The sequence below is a fragment of the Episyrphus balteatus genome, chromosome 4 (assembly GCF_945859705.1).
Source record: "Episyrphus balteatus chromosome 4, idEpiBalt1.1, whole genome shotgun sequence".
NCBI lineage: Eukaryota > Metazoa > Arthropoda > Insecta > Diptera > Syrphidae > Episyrphus > Episyrphus balteatus.
Genome location: NC_079137.1, coordinates 46,211,639 through 46,231,844, shown reverse-complemented (window position 1 = coordinate 46,231,844; position 20,206 = coordinate 46,211,639). Strand labels below are relative to the sequence as shown.

Genomic DNA, 20,206 nt, shown 5'->3' with positions numbered 1-20,206 from the left:
CTAACCAATGAGTCAGGTCCTTTATAATCTCGTGATGGTGTTTTGAGGGATGTTGTTTGTTCTAAAAGTTAGTGCCAGTAAATGGATTTTTGCTAAACACCCTCATCAATTAGCAAAGTTGTCTTTTATTCATTCATTAACCTTTTAAAAAAAATTCGTTGTTGTTTGTCTGTTTTGTTTGACTTTTCATAGAACGAAACTTTATATATCTTTTGATTTCTATCCGAAACTGAAGAATTTGAAGTGATTCCAGCAAATCATTGTTATTGCTGGCTCATTCAACCTCGGTATTATTTTTCAGAAAAAAAGGAAAAAAAAAATAATAAAAATTATCTAGATACTACTCCCCCTCCGTCAGATTTCTCTGCTACCCTCTTCCAATAAATAGACACAAAAACAAATAAACAAAAAAACTTTTCACCGCGATGAATAACACACTATACCATCAACTAACTCACCCACCCACCCGAGCCATCATCCCTCCCCAAAATCCGTATATCCATTGGAATGAAAGAAATATAAAATACAACAATATATTCTTGAAGCCATGTGGTTTGGACGAATTTTTTGGAGCCGATCCAAAAATCTGTATTGGGAAAATTGCGACATTATTAACCAAGTCAAATTGTGTGGATTTTTTGTTTTGTAAAAAAAAAATACATAATAATGGTCAACAGAGTTTGAAAGAAGATTCATAAAAAAACCGATGACAGATTAAAGAGCCAAACCAAAAAAATGAGTCCATTTTCACGATTCCTAATTATCGGCCATATTACTAATGGACTAACTGTGGACGCTTGTGCTGTCGCCAACATGAACACGGCCGACGATGAAATTAAAGATATACATCAAATAACTAATTTTTTAACAAAAAAAAAAAAAAATAATCACCAGGGGGTGCTAAAGACGGTATGGTGCTTGAGAATCATAATCAGGCGTCTGTCTATCGTCGTCGTGTCGGTAGTATTTGTTGTCGCCAAATTGACTACAATCTCACCTTGAGCAAATATATACGTATATATTTTACACTAATTTTACTTTTGATTCTGTTTGATTTGATTAAGATGAAAGATGCGAAATTGTGTGTATATTGTGTGTATTGATATTGGTTCGGATTTGTTTAAGCGTAAATAATAATTCAATTAGCTTCTGAACTTTAGGAACTGGGGGTTTTGCCTTCAGATTAATTTTTCTTTGATAAGATTTGAAATATAAAAACAATTCAAGTTTTGAATGTTTATTTATACAAGTTTTATCAGAAGCATGTACAGAAGTTCAACATAGTTAGATTTATTTTGGGGAAAGCGTTACGCAGTTTTTTATCATTTCATTTAAAAAAAGGTATTAATACATTGTTTTGTTTTTTAATGGTTTCTCAAACTTTGAAAACTTAAACTGTACGTCCAAATATACATAAATGTTAAATGATTGTTATAAAGATGTTTATAGAACTCTATAAGCTGAATAACCAATTTAGTTCGTTCATTCATTTTTTTTTGTAAAACAAACATACCTACACAAAATGACGGAAGCTAACATTCAATTATATTGACAGAAGATTTGTTTAAAAAGCTTGATTACTTTTTGGAGCAAAATGTTTAACATCTGTCAAATTTCTAAACGATCCTAAAAAAGAACAAAATAACGTTGATTACACGAACATACCTAACTGATAAAATGACATAAGCTGTCTTTCAGTTGAATTGACAAAAGGTCTGTTTGGAAACTTTTGAAAAAAAAAAACAGATTTAACAAACGCACTGTATGACTTTGCAAGTTATTTTGTTTACAAAACTGAAATACAATCTTGAGCATTTATTAAATGATTTCTGTTCTCGCTTTTGACAATAGGCTTGGTATATTATTTCCCAATTCAACTCTCACAAATTTTAAAGACCCTACGTATTTGGAGTATTTTACCAAATTTGACATTTCTCACTCTCCAGTGGAGAGTCTCCACACGCCACTTGCTTGCAGGATCAAATTTTCAAACTATAATATTGTTTTGATAAAACCTGTTTAATAACTTGCTTTTCTAATAAATCTAAGACTGACGTCAAAGTGCACATAAGAAAAGTGTAAAATATCTCTTTCCGATTTAGGCAATTTTATTAGAAAGTTGACTACTGGTACCTAGCAGTATTTTTTTTTTTTGCAACATGTCAGCTGACATCAATTGTAAATATCAAAACACTATGTTTTAGTTGTCAAAATCATTATCGTAAGTGGTTCAAATCTGAATTGTTCCTATACGACTCTTATAGGAATCATTTTGTACTTACATATTTCGCCGAATTATTTGGACATGAATCTGATTTTCTTGTTTGTACAAAAAAAATTGCTAGGCAAATATAAGCCAAATCAAATTTTGCTCATAAAATGATAGAAATCTCTTTTGTTCTTTTTCACAAAAATATTACAATCAATCTGAGTGACACAAGTGTCAAAATAAGTAGCACATCACAGATGACACTAAAAGCTACTTTGCATTAAAAAAAAGACGACTAGATACACTTGAAAATAGAATATGTAAGAATAAGTCCTATCATCACTTCTCAAACTCAAGATATTCTAAAAGGTAGACACAAATTTATACACAGAAACGGTCTTTTCTTTTCTTCTTTAAGTATGTTTTTGTTTTTACTTGAGTTGGTTGTTAAAGATAATAATATCATTTCCCAGGATCGACCTTCTAAGTTCAACACTTAAACCTCCTTGGCAGCCTTCCCTCCCACCACCATTTCCATTTTTTAAAAGAAAAAACTTAACCTCGATTGCAATCAACATCTGTTTACCGGTTTTGTGCACTGATAAAACGAATATGATTAAGCCATCCACTTCAGGGTATAGTGGATGGGGGTGGAATATGTGGGGATGGTGGCAACAAGAGAAAAAAAAGTTCTTATTTTTCTCTATTCGAGATATTAAGTGGAAAAGAAAACTTGCTTGCGGCTAGAGAATAGTAAATAAATAGAAAAAGATGTTCCGGTCGAAGGATTTCCTTTTCACCTTGAAAACGAAATTGTTTTACTAACCAAACCGTAAACGGGGGCTTGGGTCTTCTAAGAAGCTATGTATAAGGGAATTCTTGGTTTCAGGTCCTTTTTTTTTCCTTCTTTTTTTTTCACGGTTTACTGCTATTAGATGATAATGACCTTTATTTTCCTTTATCTTTACTTTTTCATCGTAATGTGGTTTGATTTTTTTTATTCTTTTCTTCTTTTTTTACGAACTCAGGTTTATAGTAAGTGGGTATGGTTAAATAATTTATTATGTCTGAGAGCCAGGTTGAAAGGAAAATTTACTTTGAATAATGAAAGCAAACGGAAGCAGAAATAAAAAAAAACACCAAAAATGTATTCAAATGAGAACCTACAGGGCAAAGTGAAATTAGCGGTTATTAAAATTGAAGGAAGCTAAAGAGGGTTCAATAAAATTTTAATGGAAAATTTAGCTAAAAGCGTGTTCCGTTGGGATGATAATAATAAAAAAAAAATTGTTCATGTGAATTTGATGAGTTTTATTTGTTTTTTTTTTTTAATTATTAGATATTTCAATAATTCAATTTACTTAAAAGGAAAATTTATTTAGGCCGGAAAAAAATATCCCCCAGGTGTGAATTTTTGTATGAGGGTCCCCCTGAGACCATTTTAGTAAAAGCTTTGTTTGATTATCAAATAAAAGTAATGAAATTTACAAAGCTTCTGCTCGAGTAGATAGAAGTTTATGTACTAGATTTCTACAACCATCCCCAAATAAACGCGGGTAGTATCAAATCAGTAGCGTGCACGTCACTTGCAAACCGATTTATGGCGTTTTTAATTGGCAATCTGGAAGCAAAAAAAAGCAATCTGAATGCGTTCAATTGGGCAAAACTGACAGTTCTGATTCTGAAAAAAAGAAAATTTCTCTTCTGGTTTTAAAAACAGAATCAGAAGCAGAATCACTCATACATTCATAGATTTAAATGTCAGCAGTACAAAATGTTTGCAGCACAAATACAAATGAAATTTGGCGCGAATACACATATATGTGAAACATGTTAAACTCAAACGATACATTCACACCAAACTTCAGATTCTTCGGAATAAAAAAAAACTGTTCAATTGGGATTCCGAATCGAAGAACAATTCCGGATTGCCAATTAAAAACGCCATTAAAGTGTACGGAGGATTTTTGTTTTAGTAGAAGCTGTCAAATTACTTTCATCTCTACTTGCACCCCTTCTGGCTTCAAAATATACAAGCCAGTTGACTTGCAAGGCGTTCCAAATCCATGACATTTACTATCACACAGACAAAAAAATAGTAATATTTAACTATTTTTTAACTTTTTTCATAAAATCGTGATAACTATTTTGGATTTTGATTTATTTTTGACATTTGACAATTTTACATCCAGATGTAACTAGTGAATAATATGGCCGTTAAAATTAATAATTGAGATTAAATAAATTGGCCCTTAGTATGGACCCAGCCTTAGAAAAACGGAAACTTCATAGGATATTAGTTCTGTTCAGTGATATTGGTTTTTACTGTTACTGTTGCTATTCAAGGTCTGTTTGTTATCACTTTTTTGAACAAATTTTGTATATCAACATTTTCAAAGGACGGGAAATTTTTACTGTCTCGATTCTCTCTCGTTGCAAGCTTTCTGATTTCCAAAACAGGGAAGTATTATGACCGTACTTAAAACTTTTTATCAAGCTTGAGATATCAAACAGACATTGGGGATTGTTAAATTTGAAATGCGCTACCAGTGGTCAAAATTTGAATTAAAAGTAAAGTTGTTACTGCTGAAACTAGATCCACATTGTTTTTTAATGATGTGATCGACTATTTTTTTTTTTTTAATTTAAATAATAATTCTGACTTCTGAGTACTAGGTGGCGCTAAATTCACTACTCGAAATTTAATTCAGAATCTGTCCACTAGCAGTGCCATACATATTTTTTCCAATTCCTAATCAGATTTATCTGGGTAAATAAAAATAAAATAGATTCTTAAAAACTGTCAAAATGCCTTTCTTGTTGCTTTTGGTTCTATGTTCTGAAGTTTCTCATGCAAATGTTCTGTTATCCTCCAACTATTTTCTATTGAACAGACCTATCAAGGATCTTCAACTTCAAGGACATTTATTACAAGGCTGATAAAATAGATAGAAATGATCATTGATCTTTTAAAACAAACGATGTGTTGTTTATGTTTTTGTTTATGATTTTTTTTTTATTTTACTTTCTTGTCTTGTTTTTATTTATTTAATTTTTTTTTTTGATTTATTATAAATTTAATTATCAATTACTCTTCTCTTAATCTTGCAACTGATCAATCTTCATCCAATATTTTTTTTTTATTGATCCAAATAAACAAATATAAATCTGGAATGAATATTGATGTTGATATTAATTTAATTAGAAACAAAATATCCTTATTGTACGCAAAATATAAAAAGAAACAAAAGCAAAAAACATTTAAACAAATATTTACCCTGACTGTTTTTTTTTTTTTATTTACCAGAAGACAAACAAAAAAAAAAAACAATGTACAAATACAAACAAAAAACAATCAATTAAAATTAATATAATAACAAAAAAAATATTTCATTGAAAAACAATAAACAGTGAATCGTTAAAGAAAAAAAACAACAACAAAAATTATGAACTTCCTTTCGCCGGATGATATTTTTACGGGAGTACGTCGTAAAAGTTTATGCAATGGAGCAATTCTATCATTATCGAATGCCAAATCACCAACATCCGAAAGTGCAAATTCAACACCCAGTAAAACTAAAAAAGAACGTCGACGAGGTAGCTTTAATGAGCCAACTGGTAGGCGATCCTCATTGGTGTCCAGGTACTAATACCATAAAACAGCAAAAATGTATTTAATTTGTTTTTTAATTTGAGTAAACAAATCGAAATCAACAACAGACAATAATTGGCTTGAACATTAAGAAATTTGTATTCTTTATGACCATCAAGCAAATAAACTTGATAATTAAGATATTAATCAATTTTTACAATTTTTTTTTTTTGTTTAAATTAGAAAGAATTCATTATTTCAAAAAAATTAAGATATTATGAGAAATCTGTTCATTTAAAAAATGTTCGTCTTTTAATTATTAGCTCTACTTCTTTGCATACAGCAAAGTAGGTACTCACGAGTAGATAAAAATGATAATTTACCACTACTCTGCTTCTAGAGCTAATACCCGGATTCAACCCATACCACCTGAACTTAAGTTCTGAATTTTTAGAGGATTTGGTTGGTTAGATGTCATAAAAAGTTAGATGACATTTGGTTTTGACCAATCAGATTTTCTTAAAATTCAGTAGTTAAGTTATATTCATTTACGATCTTTTGTCTGAAAGTGCTAATCTACTCAATTGTTTAGCTGACGACAGCACCCCAAGCCTTTCATACTTGTTTTTACAAACTCACATACATCTTCTATAAGTGTTGAATTGCAACGAGAGAGTATGATAAACTCGTAAAATTTTAACTTAGCATTGTAACATGGGGTATGAAAAATCGTGTGGAATTCAATGCTTCTAAAACCCAAAAATGTCTGCTGTTTCTCCCCTACCAATATCCAAGAATCGATGAAACTGAAAAAATTTCGATTCTTGGTATGACGATAACCAACCACCTCTTATGGAACGATACTGCTTAAAATGTAACGAAATGTTTAGGTTTCCTCAGGCAGTTTAAAAACTTCTTTTCCTCTTCTACAGTTTACAAAATTTATATACGTCCAAAGCTAGAGTAAAACTCTCACATCTAGTCTAGAGCACCAAAAAACATCGTTAGCTCTTTTAATGTGATAAGTCAATCTCGGAAACGTTCCTTTCCTTAGAACAACTTAAAAATGTCTCTTGCCTTCCATTGTTTTACCACTTTTTTTTTTTTGGGCTGTGCTCTAGTGAAATAGTCAGATGCACGCCTTCTGAAAACAGTATTCTCGTAATACCAGCAACGCAAGTCATGCCCATCGGTTTACCTAACTCTATTTTTCCTTCTCATTTCAATATCCAAACATTTAAGACAAATGTATATCGTTATCTCCTACTTAATGCTGTTCTTAATAAAGGGTAGTCATAACCCCTTGAGTGCTAGTAAATTAATAAAAAGGCAGCCTTCGTTGAGCTTGGTCAATTTTACTACTTTCATTCCACCTCCTAAAAAACGCAGCAATTTTCGGGTTGAAAATTTAAAATTTTGTTAAAGATTTAAACTTTTAATAGTTATATATATAATTAATGAATTTAATAAATCAAATCAAAAATTTCCCTAGATTAACCTTCACAAACTTCAAACCTGTAATGATTTTAGACCTTCTTGACTTTAACAAGAAGCATATATTCTTACTTACTTACCTAGGGGGCAAGCGTCTTAAAGTCACGCTTCAATCCATTTTAGATTTTGTACTTAACCAACAAGCTTCTTCAGCAATCTGCTTTCATTTTCGTACTCCAAGTTGATTGAGGTCCCATTTCCCTTGCATGTGCCATCTAAAATGAGATCTTCCATTACTGTGCCGTACCTCTGAAAAGGAGTCGAAAAGTTTTCGAACTGAAGCATTTTTGTACTACATGCACGACCTCCGCACGACTTTAGTCATCTCAGCCTCTGCACCTTTATTCGTTTGGCTGATTAAATGTACTGATACAGCCTGTACAGGTCGTTTTTTTATCTCTTCCTCTAATCAACATCAATGCAAGGGGCCCTCCTTGCATTGATGTTGAAAGTTTTTCTCTCAAAACAATTTAAAGTGTTTTCAAAGTCCATGTCCCTGCACCATAGTCTTATCTTTTTTTTAAGGTATCGGTGAAGACTTTACGACCCGGACGGAGCAGTGGGCATTCTCATCACAAGCAGAAAACGTATTCGCTCTTGAAATAATTCTTCATTCCTTGCAATCGACAAAAAAATCTTGAAATATTCTATTTAACAAAATCAAAAATTAATTTTCTCTTTCTTTTCTTCGGCAGATGGTTTAAACACATATCAGACGCCGCCGAACAGTACAAACAACGCTCAAAGAGCAGTCATGAAGTGGTCGATGATCCCGCCAGTGCCACATTACCGCATTCCAATACAAAAGAATCACTCGAGAGCACCCCCGAACGGCAGACGCCATCCACAGCAACCGCCACCACCACAACAACAACCACAAACAATAATGTCAGTGATCGCGAGAGTACACCCGCCCCTGACAAAAACCGCACCAGTTTACCCAACAACAATAATTCACTAGATATTGGTGGTGGCAGTAGCGGTGGCGGTATTGGCAATAGTAGCATTAGTCGCGATGGTGGAAGCTTTGCCAGTGGCAGTCGAAGTCGCAGCATTAGCCGCAGTGGGTCGCGCAATGAGAGTAATAACAATGACTATGATTCTCCTACATCAACCGATGAACAAAAATTGCGTCAGCAATTGCTTAGTGCAGCTGAAGAAGCTGCAGCTGCAGCAGCAGCTAGACGCGACAACAGTAGCCTGTATTCGAATAATTCCAATAACACTCGCACGCTAATGCAAAATAGTCCGCTTGTTGAACCGAGTGCAATACAGATTAGTATATCGCCGGCACATACAGCCGAACCGGTGCTAACTCCCAGTGAGCGATTGAAGCGTCTGGACAGCTCAATACGCGAGAATCTGGTTGAGAAGCAGAAAATTATTTGTGATATGTTCCGTTTGCCGATTGAGCATTTTAATGAGATTGTTGATATTGCCGCACAGCCAGAAGCGCCCAAGGATTCCTCGGACATTGCACTGGCTGCGTACGCACAAGTGCAGTCGTTAACCGAAGTGCTAAATGATTATATGAAGATAAATTCGACTGAGCAGGAGATATCCGCTGTCTCGACAGTGGTCTGCGATCAGTGCCATCAAACACAAGCGCAGAAGCATTCACAGCAGCTGCATCATCTCGGTAATGTGATGACAAGCAGTAGCAGCGGGCGGCCAGTGTCGCCTGTGCCGCTGAGTGCAACTTCAACGAATACAACTATGGCGACGACAGTGGTTCTTAATGACACTGCTCCGTCAAGTAATGCACCGGCTATTCCTACGTCACCGGCTGTGACGTCATCCGCCAGTAATAACATTCTGACCAACTCAAATTCAGTAGAAGTTGATCAGATAATCCATGAAGACGACGATGGGTATTGCGAGATCGACGAGCTGCGGCTACCTTCAGTGCCACTCTCAAAAATACCAACAGCTACAGCAACATCAACTGCTGGTGGTAGCAGTGGTGGAACATTTAAAGCTCCTCTACCTATTGGAGTGGCAGCTGAAATAGCAGCAACGAGAGCCTCGACGACGCCAGAGCTGATTAAGCGCCAAAGCACAATTAGTACCGATAGCATTCCCGAAGAGTCTGAACACGATATGACACAACTTGACGAGCCTACACTTAGTAGTAGTGTGAGCCTATCGAAGACTACGACGACGACGACGACAAGCAGCAGCAGTAAGGACGAGGTCGAAGCTGCACCAGCACAAAAGCAACCACCACACTTGCAACACCAACAAAGCGGTAGCAATGGATCTATAGATCCATCACAGTTGGATATTAGTAGTAGCAGTAGTCTATTGAAGCAGCGAAACTACACAGAAGATTCACTTGATAGTGAACATATAGAGATTAATGATGCCTATGATACCATGGTTAGTTTAGAATTTCAATAGTTTGTATACTTGATCGATTTTATTTATATTTCTCGTTGATCTCTTTTAGACCGCCGTAAATAAATTACACAATTTAACATTAAATGATGGTAATGTTGCTGTGAGTGGTAGCACTCACCAATGTATTTCTTCTTCATCACCCGGACCTATACTTTGTGGACCAAATCGACTTTTACATGCAAATTCCCTTGAACCAAGTGTACCGTGTCATCTTATCAATGGCATTGTATCGACACTTAATTCACAAATTTCATTACTTTTGGTAAAGTTTTTAAGTTTGTTTATATGAATAATTGAATTTTATTAATTTAACCAATTTCTTATTGTAGCCAAAAATCAATGAACGAGATCTAGAAAGAGAACGATTACGTAGGGAGAATCAGCACTTGAGGGAACTTTTGAATGCAATGCACGAGCGCCAGAGAGTTGAAGCCAATATGGTTAGTATCTAGAGTAAACAATATAATGATAAGGATTCCTTTCAGATTCTGTTAAGTGATCTTTTTCTATGTTTTAAGCAAACTTTTATGTTTTATAGGGATAACATTCATCAATGGACAATTTATTGCATAAGAAAGATCCCTCCATAGTCGAAAGCTCTTCTTTTACAAAACGCTCATGTTTTGTATCTAATTAATTTCAAACGTTTTATTAATCTTCTGAAATTCTACTAATCATGTCCTCTAGAGTTTTTACTTTCTACGTCCGCGGATTCTTATTTAATCTAGCTGCTCAGTTTTTTTTTAGATATTTATTCTTATTTGAAACTATTTTTCTCGTCATTAAGACAGTTTTACATTCATTTTTTTTCTAAATTATTTTAAGCTTTTGTCAAATAATTTTTTTTTTCTTTGATTTTAAATTTGGTCACAAAACTGCTTTATTTAGTCGACAATCTTATTTAAGGGGCCGGTTATAGAGATCAGGAAAATGAATCAGAAAAAAATTTCAAATAGATATTTTGTAATGTTTAACACAAATGCTATACCAATCGATTATAAATGACTCAAAGAATTTTTTTTCGAAAAGAAAATTTACAATGGAACAATTATATATTTTTTAATTTGTATTTATTTGTTTACCTGATGCAAATTCATTTTTCGTGCCAACTGATTGACATTTCACACAAAATGAAACAAATCGTTCTCCTGAAGTGTTTCCTGTTCCACTGCATACGAAAAATTTTTTCGTGTGTATTTCAATCAGGAAAAGAAGAGAGTAGGTAGATTTTGTATGTGCGGTAATTTGACCTAAAACGTGGTTATAATCAAATTTCTCAATTTTGTTCACCGGGTTTAAGCTTATGTCCCATAACAGGCAGATAACCAGGCTACTTTTTAGAGAAATATATTTATAAATTGCTCAACCTAGTTCGCGACACCATTAGTTACAACTTGCACTATTTGGGTTAACACGATTTTTATGCGATTTTTATAAAAAAAAAGTGAATTTTCTAAGTATTTTGTTTTTTACTTAAAAGTAATTTTGATATGGATATTGACAATCAAGGTATTAATTGAATTCTAAAAAAAATTAATTGTTTATGAAACTCTATTTTTTCATACGAGGGGATTGAAGTACACACTTAAAAAATTTGCACTTTTTTCGTTGTTTTTTGTAAACATTAGTGGTTTTAAAATAGCGCAATACGCCGCAACATGGTCTAACCTATATATTATTAAACTGCTAGATATGTAGAACAATATTGCATTTCAAGAGTTTGCCTTAAATGTTTGATTTAAAAAAGGTCCATGATATTGCTTAATTTTATACAGAATCAATTAATTAACGAAAAAAAACTTTTTTTTATAAATTTCATCTTTAAAACTTAATTTTTCAAAAACTACTTAATGAAACAACTTGAGTAAAAAAACAAAATAAAGAATAAACTATTCGCTTTAAGAAAAGTTATAGCACAGGACTATACGTGCATTTTTTGATTTTTAATAATTTTTTTCACGGCTTATCGGGAGGAAAGCACTTAAGTGGGTTTTACTGTACCAAGAAAATGAAAAATTTTTATTCTAAATAACTTTTTAGTCATTTGGTACCCATTCGATGCGAAAAATTTGCCGAAATATTTTTGGCCAGGTTTTAGACCAAAATACCGCACTGTGTGACGTAAGTTTTCCTGATCGCTATAAACGAGCATCAGGAAAAAATATTCAATTTCATACTGTTTCTTTTTTCCTGATGCATTTTCCTGATTGCTATAACCAGCGCCTAAGCCAGCTCCTTTATCCCGATTTGATTACAGTAAAAAGAAGTTTATATTATTTCAGAACGTTTATATTATTTATTAAGCTTGTTGTTGAATTAAAAAACTGTTGAATACATGTTTTAATCTTCTGTTATTATTTTTTTGCAGGAAACTCCAGCTGAAATCACCAAAAGTGCCGACGCTAGTAATGAAACAATTATTACACCCGCATTAGGAGAAGAACACAAAACCACAACAGACCAAACTCCATAAAACAACAAACAACAAAAAATTTATATTAAGTTTAAAACCTAAAACAAAAAATAAAACAATACAAAAAAACTGATATAAAAGAAAATAAACAAAAAATATTAAACACCACATGCGCCCTTTTAAGAAAAACAATTATATAACATTTTATATACATAGAGATTTACATATTATTAAAAAAAAAAACAAAATTGTATCATAGCCTTTAAAGTAATTAAAAAAATTATTATTATTATTATTGATTCCCTTAAAAAGGGACACAATTATTATTAAAAAACAAAAAATTAAAAACAAAAAAAAAAGTTCTTATATCTTGAGCTTTGGTGTAAAACGCTGTGCATGTATAAGGTTTTTTTTTTTATTATAATATACATAATACATATTAACAAAACATCTTACTACACAGTTGAAACATAAACAAAAAAATAAAAAACACATGAGTGTCGTTTGTTAGTTAAAAAAAAAAAAAAAAACAAAAAAAATTAGTGTTGCAATTTTAAGCCCATTGCATTAGTTTCATTTATTTTGTCTTATTTGTTATTTTAAATTTATTTAAAAAAACATAAAAACAGCCAAAAGTATGAGAACAAAAATGCAGAACAAAATAAATAAACAAATTTATAATCACTTTAACATTTAACAAAATGAAAAGGTTCACATAGAAGACAGAAAATAAACAAAAAAAAAAAAAGATAAAAAACAAGTGATAAAATGTTCAGAGTAAAAAAAAAAAAACAAAATTGTATGCAAACACACAAAACAACAAACCAAGATTAATTGTATTTTTTTATAAATAAATATTTAAGAGCCACCAAATAGCTCAGATTAAACCGCACCAACACGGTCAAACCTGAGGGCGATGCTGTTCCACGATTTATTAAAAAAAAACAAAAATATTATTATTATTATTATAATTTTTTTTTCTGTCTATAATATTATTATTATTATTTTAATTATAAATATGATTATTATTATTAATCACAAAGTTAACAACTAATTTAATTGTTTCAACAATGAGAGAAAAATATTTAAAAAACAAAAAAAAAACGTAATAATAATAAAGTTATGAATTAAAACAAATAAAAAAAAAAATACAAAATATATAAAACAAAATAAAAACAAATACTGTGTTTTGATATTTTCTAAAGTCTAAAATGAAGATGGATTTTTTTCTATTTCAAGCTTATTTAGGCTTGTCCTTTTAGCAAGAACAACTCTTCCAGACCGAAGATGTGGAAGGCAGACAAGCTCATAACATTCATCAGTTAAGGAAGAATCAGCGCAATTTGGGAAGAACGCGTTCAATCTTACAAGTTTTAAAGTCTCGAAAAAGTTTTGGTTTACAGATATGAGTTCAAAATGAAATTTTGAAAAAAAGTCAATTCATAACTGAAAACTTAGGGCCAGTTGTACAAATATTTAATCCGTGGATCAGCAACTTTCATCTTCTGAAATCGGTAGCAAGGCTGAAGTTTGGCACTGGTTCAAGGTTCATATAAATGTAGAAATAGTCACATTCATGTTTGAACCGAAGTTGACCCGCAGCTAATCCGCCGAAATTGGTGGGTTAACTTAAAGTTTCTTGGAGGTCTGGTTCCTCAGATATTTCCAACCAAACATTTTATTTTCTTGTTTTTTTTACATTCCGAAGCCAATTTTTTGACCAAAATCTCGAAAAAAAGTTTTGGTTTACAGATATGAGTTCACAGTGAACAGCCATATGCATTCCAATAATAAAATTACAAATTTATTTTTTTCAGATATTTGAGGCAAAAAAATATACATTTTTAAAAATTTCCTCCAAATCCATCGAGTGAGACATCAAAAGAAAGGTCTCGTTAAGCTCTATTCATATCTGAAAACCAAAAGTTTCTTGGAGATATTTCTAATCAAACATTTATTTTCTTTCTTTTCATTATATTCGGAAGCCGATATCTTTTGACCAAAGTCTCGAAACAAGTTTTGGTTTACAGATATGAAATCCCAGTGAACAGGTCTATGCATTTCATTAAAAAACTACAAATTTGTTTTTTTCAGATTTTTGAGAAAAAATCAAGGTTAACCCCTTGCCAAAAAAAATTACATTTTTAAAAATTTCCTCCAAATCCAACGAGTGAGACATTAAAAGAAAGGTCTATTTAAGCTCTATTCATAACTGAAAACTAAAACTTTCTTCGAGGTCTGGTTCCTGAGATATTTCTATACAAACATTTTTTTTTTGGATTTTGTTTACACTCCGAGGCCGATATCTTTTGACCAAAGACTCGAGACAAGTTTTGGTTTACAGATATGAGTTCACAGTGAACAGGCCTATGCATTCCGGTAAAAAAATTACAAATCTATTTTTTTCCAGTTTTTGAGAAAAAAATTCCATTTTTAAAAATTTCCTCCAAATCCATCGAATGAGACATCAAAAGAGAGGTCTCTTTAAGCTCTATTCATAACTGAAAACTAAAACTTTCTTCGAGGTCTGGTTCCTGAGATATTTTTATACAAATATTTTTTTTTTTATTTTTTTTACATTCCGAGGCCGATATCTTTCGACCAAAGTCTCGAAACAAGTTTTGGTTTACAGATATGAGTTCACAGTGAACAGGCCTATGCATTCCGGTAAAAAAATTACAAATTTATTTTTTTCAGATTTTTGAGAAAAAATCAAGGTTAACCCCTTGCCAAAAAAAATTCCATTTTTAAAAATTTCCTCCAAATCCAACGAGTGAGACATCAAAAGAGAGGTCGGGTGTTTTCATAAACGTCGGAAATCTGCGTCAGTCCAATCGTCTTTCTGCTTTGCTGCATTAATGAACACACCAATTCTGCAGAATGTTTGCAGGCCTGCGTTGGTACAATTTTCAGCAGTCACTGAGTGTTCATTAACGTCAGAAAAAAAAAATATAATAAACAGGGGCGTACACTCCCTTGGGGCAAGCGGGGCGGTGCCCCGGGGCCACCGACCGACCCCAGGGCCCCCACTGGAGACAATGCAGGGAAAAAAAACTGTTAGCATAAATTGAGTTACGAAGTAACCAGGGAGACAAATTATGTCATTCAGTGTAATGTATAATTCATTGGTAGCCACACAATATATGTATATTGATTTTAAAAAAAGTTACCCCAGGGGCCCCAAAAAAAAATAAACTGCTTTTTTAAAAGAAAAAAACTATAATTTTATCTTAGGGCCCCAAAAAAAATTACTTGAAAAATCTTTGCCACCACAAATAATACATTAGGGGCCCCAAAAAAGCAAAAAAATATTATTTGAGGATCTTCAAAAGTGGTTCAAAACAATCAAATGGAAAATTAAATATGAATTCAGGGGCCCCAACATAAATACATCAGGGCCCAAAGTAAAAACATTACGTTATTGATGGCATTCCGAATATTACTTCAGAACAGAGGCCGAATACCTATTAATTCTTGGCTCCAAGAAAATTATATTATATTTTAGGGGCATCTAAGCACTTAATTTTGAGGCTCTAAAAATAATTTTTCAGGGGCCCCAAAATAAAAAAAATTATGTCTAATGATGGAAAATAAAATATGTATTTATTACTTCAGAAAAGAGGCCCCAAGAACTATCAATTCTAAGTTAAAAAAATTTTTATTTTAGGGGTCTCTAAATATTTAATTTTGGGGGCCCCTAGTACAAGAGTTAACTACTTTTATGAGAGCCATTTTAAGTAAGTATAGCAAAGTGCATTACGAACATATTAAAACATTAAAATAAATCAAAAATAAATAAGCCATACAAAAAAAAACCTATGGCGTATACGTAAATTTTTTTTAAACTAAGGGGCCCCCAAATATCAAAGGGGCCCCAAAATTTCGTCTTACCCCGGGGCCCCGGCGACTCAACGTACGCCACTGATAATAAAATTACCACAGAATGAGTTTTGTTTAAGCAAAAAAATATTTCTTTTTCAGTTCCCGAAAATATTGATTTTAATAACACGAAAAATTTGTAAACCGTGTTACATTAGGGTGGCTAAAAAAAAAATACTTTCTTCTAAAAAAAAAATAACAAAAACACCGTGTAGTTCACATTTAAAACAAATTATCTATGGAAAAAATATTTTTAATTAGGGTGTCCAAGAAAGTTTTGTATGCGTTTGAAAAAAAAAAAATGATTATTAGTGCACAGAAAGTTTTTTAAGTGCGTTTTGTTTAAATTCATGCCAAATTAATTAAATTGAATTTGGTTGAATTCCAAGCGTAAATGTTAAATATACCATTTTTCTGAGCCCCCTAATTCGAAAATACGTAATTAATTTTACATTATATTTCATAACCCATGTTTTACAAACTGTCTCTGCAGTGACAAATAATTTTTTTTGTAATTAATAAAAAAAAAAAAAAAATTGAACCACCCTACTGGAAATTTTTTTTTTCTTCGATAATTTGGTCAAAACAATATCCACGTTGATTTTTTTGGAATTCTTCAAGCAACTGTAGAAGATAACATTATTTAGAGCCACCCTAATACGAAAAAAATTAATATAAACTCACTATCTCAAAAAACACAATTACGAAATTTTCTGTGTCATTAAAATTTAAATTTTTCGAAAAATGAAAAAAGAAACATTTTTTGCACCACCCTAATCAATATGTTTGCTTTTAATTTTTTTTAACAATATTTACATTTATTAACAAAAAAAAAATCGAATCAAGAGTCAAATAAATTTCTTCTTGAGTTCTGCAGCAATAAAATTTTGGCTGCGCAATCTGTCCGATGTTGACGACATACTGACGTTTATGAACAGCAGAACTGCAGTTGGACTAAGTTAGTCCGATCGCAGATCTGACTTTATGAACACGACTAACGCAGGCCTAAGTTAGGCAGACGTTTATAAAACACCCGTCTCTTTAAGCTCTATTCATAACTGAAAACTAAAACTTTCTTCGAGGTCTGGTTCCTGAGATATTTTTATACAAATATTTTTTTTTTTTATTTTTTTTACATTCCGAGGCCGATATCTTTTGACCAAAGACTCGAGACAAGTTTTGGTTTACAGATATGAGTTGACAGTGAACATGCCTATGCATTCCTATGCAAATCCAACGAGTGAGACATTAAAAGAAAGGTCTATTTAAGCTCTATTCATAACTGAAAACTAAAACTTTCTTCGAGGTCTGGTTCCTGAGATATTTCTATACAAACATTTTTTTTTTTGGATTTTGTTTACACTCCGAGGCCGATATCTTTTGACCAAAGACTCGAGACAAGTTTTGGTTTACAGATATGAGTTCACAGTGAACAGGCCTATGCATTCCGGTAAAAAAATTACAAATCTATTTTTTTCCAGTTTTTGAGAAAAAAATTCCATTTTTAAAAATTTCCTCCAAATCCATCGAATGAGACATCAAAAGAGAGGTCTCTTTAAGCTCTATTCATAACTGAAAACTAAAACTTTCTTCGAGGTCTGGTTCCTGAGATATTTTTATACAAATATTTTTTTTTTTATTTTTTTTACATTCCGAGGCCGATATCTTTCGACCAAAGTCTCGAAACAAGTTTTGGTTTACAGATATGAGTTCACAGTGAACAGGCCTATGCATTCCGGTAAAAAAATTACAAATTTATTTTTTTCAGATTTTTGAGAAAAAATCAAGGTTAACCCCTTGCCAAAAAAAATTCCATTTTTAAAAATTTCCTCCAAATCCAACGAGTGAGACATCAAAAGAGAGGTCGGGTGTTTTCATAAACGTCGGAAATCTGCGTCAGTCCAATCGTCTTTCTGCTTTGCTGCATTAATGAACACACCAATTCTGCAGAATGTTTGCAGGCCTGCGTTGGTACAATTTTCAGCAGTCACTGAGTGTTCATTAACGTCAGAAAAAAAAAATATAATAAACAGGGGCGTACACTCCCTTGGGGCAAGCGGGGCGGTGCCCCGGGGCCACCGACCGACCCCAGGGCCCCCACTGGAGACAATGCAGGGAAAAAAAACTGTTAGCATAAATTGAGTTACGAAGTAACCAGGGAGACAAATTATGTCATTCAGTGTAATGTATAATTCATTGGTAGCCACACAATATATGTATATTGATTTTAAAAAAAGTTACCCCAGGGGCCCCAAAAAAAAATAAACTGCTTTTTTAAAAGAAAAAAACTATAATTTTATCTTAGGGCCCCAAAAAAAATTACTTGAAAAATCTTTGCCACCACAAATAATACATTAGGGGCCCCAAAAAAGCAAAAAAATATTATTTGAGGATCTTCAAAAGTGGTTCAAAACAATCAAATGGAAAATTAAATATGAATTCAGGGGCCCCAACATAAATACATCAGGGCCCAAAGTAAAAACATTACGTTATTGATGGCATTCCGAATATTACTTCAGAACAGAGGCCGAATACCTATTAATTCTTGGCTCCAAGAAAATTATATTATATTTTAGGGGCATCTAAGCACTTAATTTTGAGGCTCTAAAAATAATTTTTCAGGGGCCCCAAAATAAAAAAAATTATGTCTAATGATGGAAAATAAAATATGTATTTATTACTTCAGAAAAGAGGCCCCAAGAACTATCAATTCTAAGTTAAAAAAATTTTTATTTTAGGGGTCTCTAAATATTTAATTTTGGGGGCCCCTAGTACAAGAGTTAACTACTTTTATGAGAGCCATTTTAAGTAAGTATAGCAAAGTGCATTACGAACATATTAAAACATTAAAATAAATCAAAAATAAATAAGCCATACAAAAAAAAACCTATGGCGTATACGTAAATTTTTTTTAACTAAGGGGCCCCCAAATATCAAAGGGGCCCCAAAATTTCGTCTTACCCCGGGGCCCCGGCGACTCAACGTACGCCACTGATAATAAAATTACCACAGAATGAGTTTTGTTTAAGCAAAAAAATATTTCTTTTTCAGTTCCCGAAAATATTGATTTTAATAACACGAAAAATTTGTAAACCGTGTTACATTAGGGTGGCTAAAAAAAAAAATACTTTCTTCTAAAAAAAAAATAACAAAAACACCGTGTAGTTCACATTTAAAACAAATTATCTATGGAAAAAATATTTTTAATTAGGGTGTCCAAGAAAGTTTTGTATGCGTTTGAAAAAAAAAAAATGATTATTAGTGCACAGAAAGTTTTTTAAGTGCGTTTTGTTTAAATTCATGCCAAATTAATTAAATTGAATTTGGTTGAATTCCAAGCGTAAATGTTAAATATACCATTTTTCTGAGCCCCCTAATTCGAAAATACGTAATTAATTTTACATTATATTTCATAACCCATGTTTTACAAACTGTCTCTGCAGTGACAAATAATTTTTTTTGTAATTAATAAAAAAAAAAAAAAAATTGAACCACCCTACTGGAAATTTTTTTTTTCTTCGATAATTTGGTCAAAACAATATCCACGTTGATTTTTTTGGAATTCTTCAAGCAACTGTAGAAGATAACATTATTTAGAGCCACCCTAATACGAAAAAAATTAATATAAACTCACTATCTCAAAAAACACAATTACGAAATTTTCTGTGTCATTAAAATTTAAATTTTTCGAAAAATGAAAAAAGAAACATTTTTTGCACCACCCTAATCAATATGTTTGCTTTTAATTTTTTTTAACAATATTTACATTTATTAACAAAAAAAAAATCGAATCAAGAGTCAAATAAATTTCTTCTTGAGTTCTGCAGCAATAAAATTTTGGCTGCGCAATCTGTCCGATGTTGACGACATACTGACGTTTATGAACAGCAGAACTGCAGTTGGACTAAGTTAGTCCGATCGCAGATCTGACTTTATGAACACGACTAACGCAGGCCTAAGTTAGGCAGACGTTTATAAAACACCCGTCTCTTTAAGCTCTATTCATAACTGAAAACTAAAACTTTCTTCGAGGTCTGGTTCCTGAGATATTTTTATACAAATATTTTTTTTTTTTATTTTTTTTACATTCCGAGGCCGATATCTTTTGACCAAAGACTCGAGACAAGTTTTGGTTTACAGATATGAGTTCACAGTGAACATGCCTATGCATTCCGGTAAAAAAAATTACAAATCTATTTTTTTCCAATTTTTGAGAAAA

The 20,206-nt window shown here is 32.1% G+C and overlaps 1 protein-coding gene across 5 annotated transcripts in view; it reads left to right on the top strand.

The window, feature by feature from the left end:
- LOC129918418 (uncharacterized) overlaps positions 1-12,239 on the top strand; it is a 302,049-nt gene extending 289,810 nt beyond the window's left edge. For all 5 annotated transcript variants that reach the window (XM_055998935.1, XM_055998934.1, XM_055998933.1 and 2 more), the window contains 4 exons: positions 7,991-9,674; positions 9,745-9,957; positions 10,025-10,135; positions 12,064-12,239. In XM_055998935.1, the coding sequence (XP_055854910.1) occupies positions 7,991-9,674; positions 9,745-9,957; positions 10,025-10,135; positions 12,064-12,168 (2,113 nt within the window). In that variant the 3' untranslated portion in view covers positions 12,169-12,239. The remainder of the gene's footprint in view (positions 1-7,990; positions 9,675-9,744; positions 9,958-10,024; positions 10,136-12,063) is intronic.
- The last annotated feature ends 7,967 nt before the right edge of the window (positions 12,240-20,206 follow it).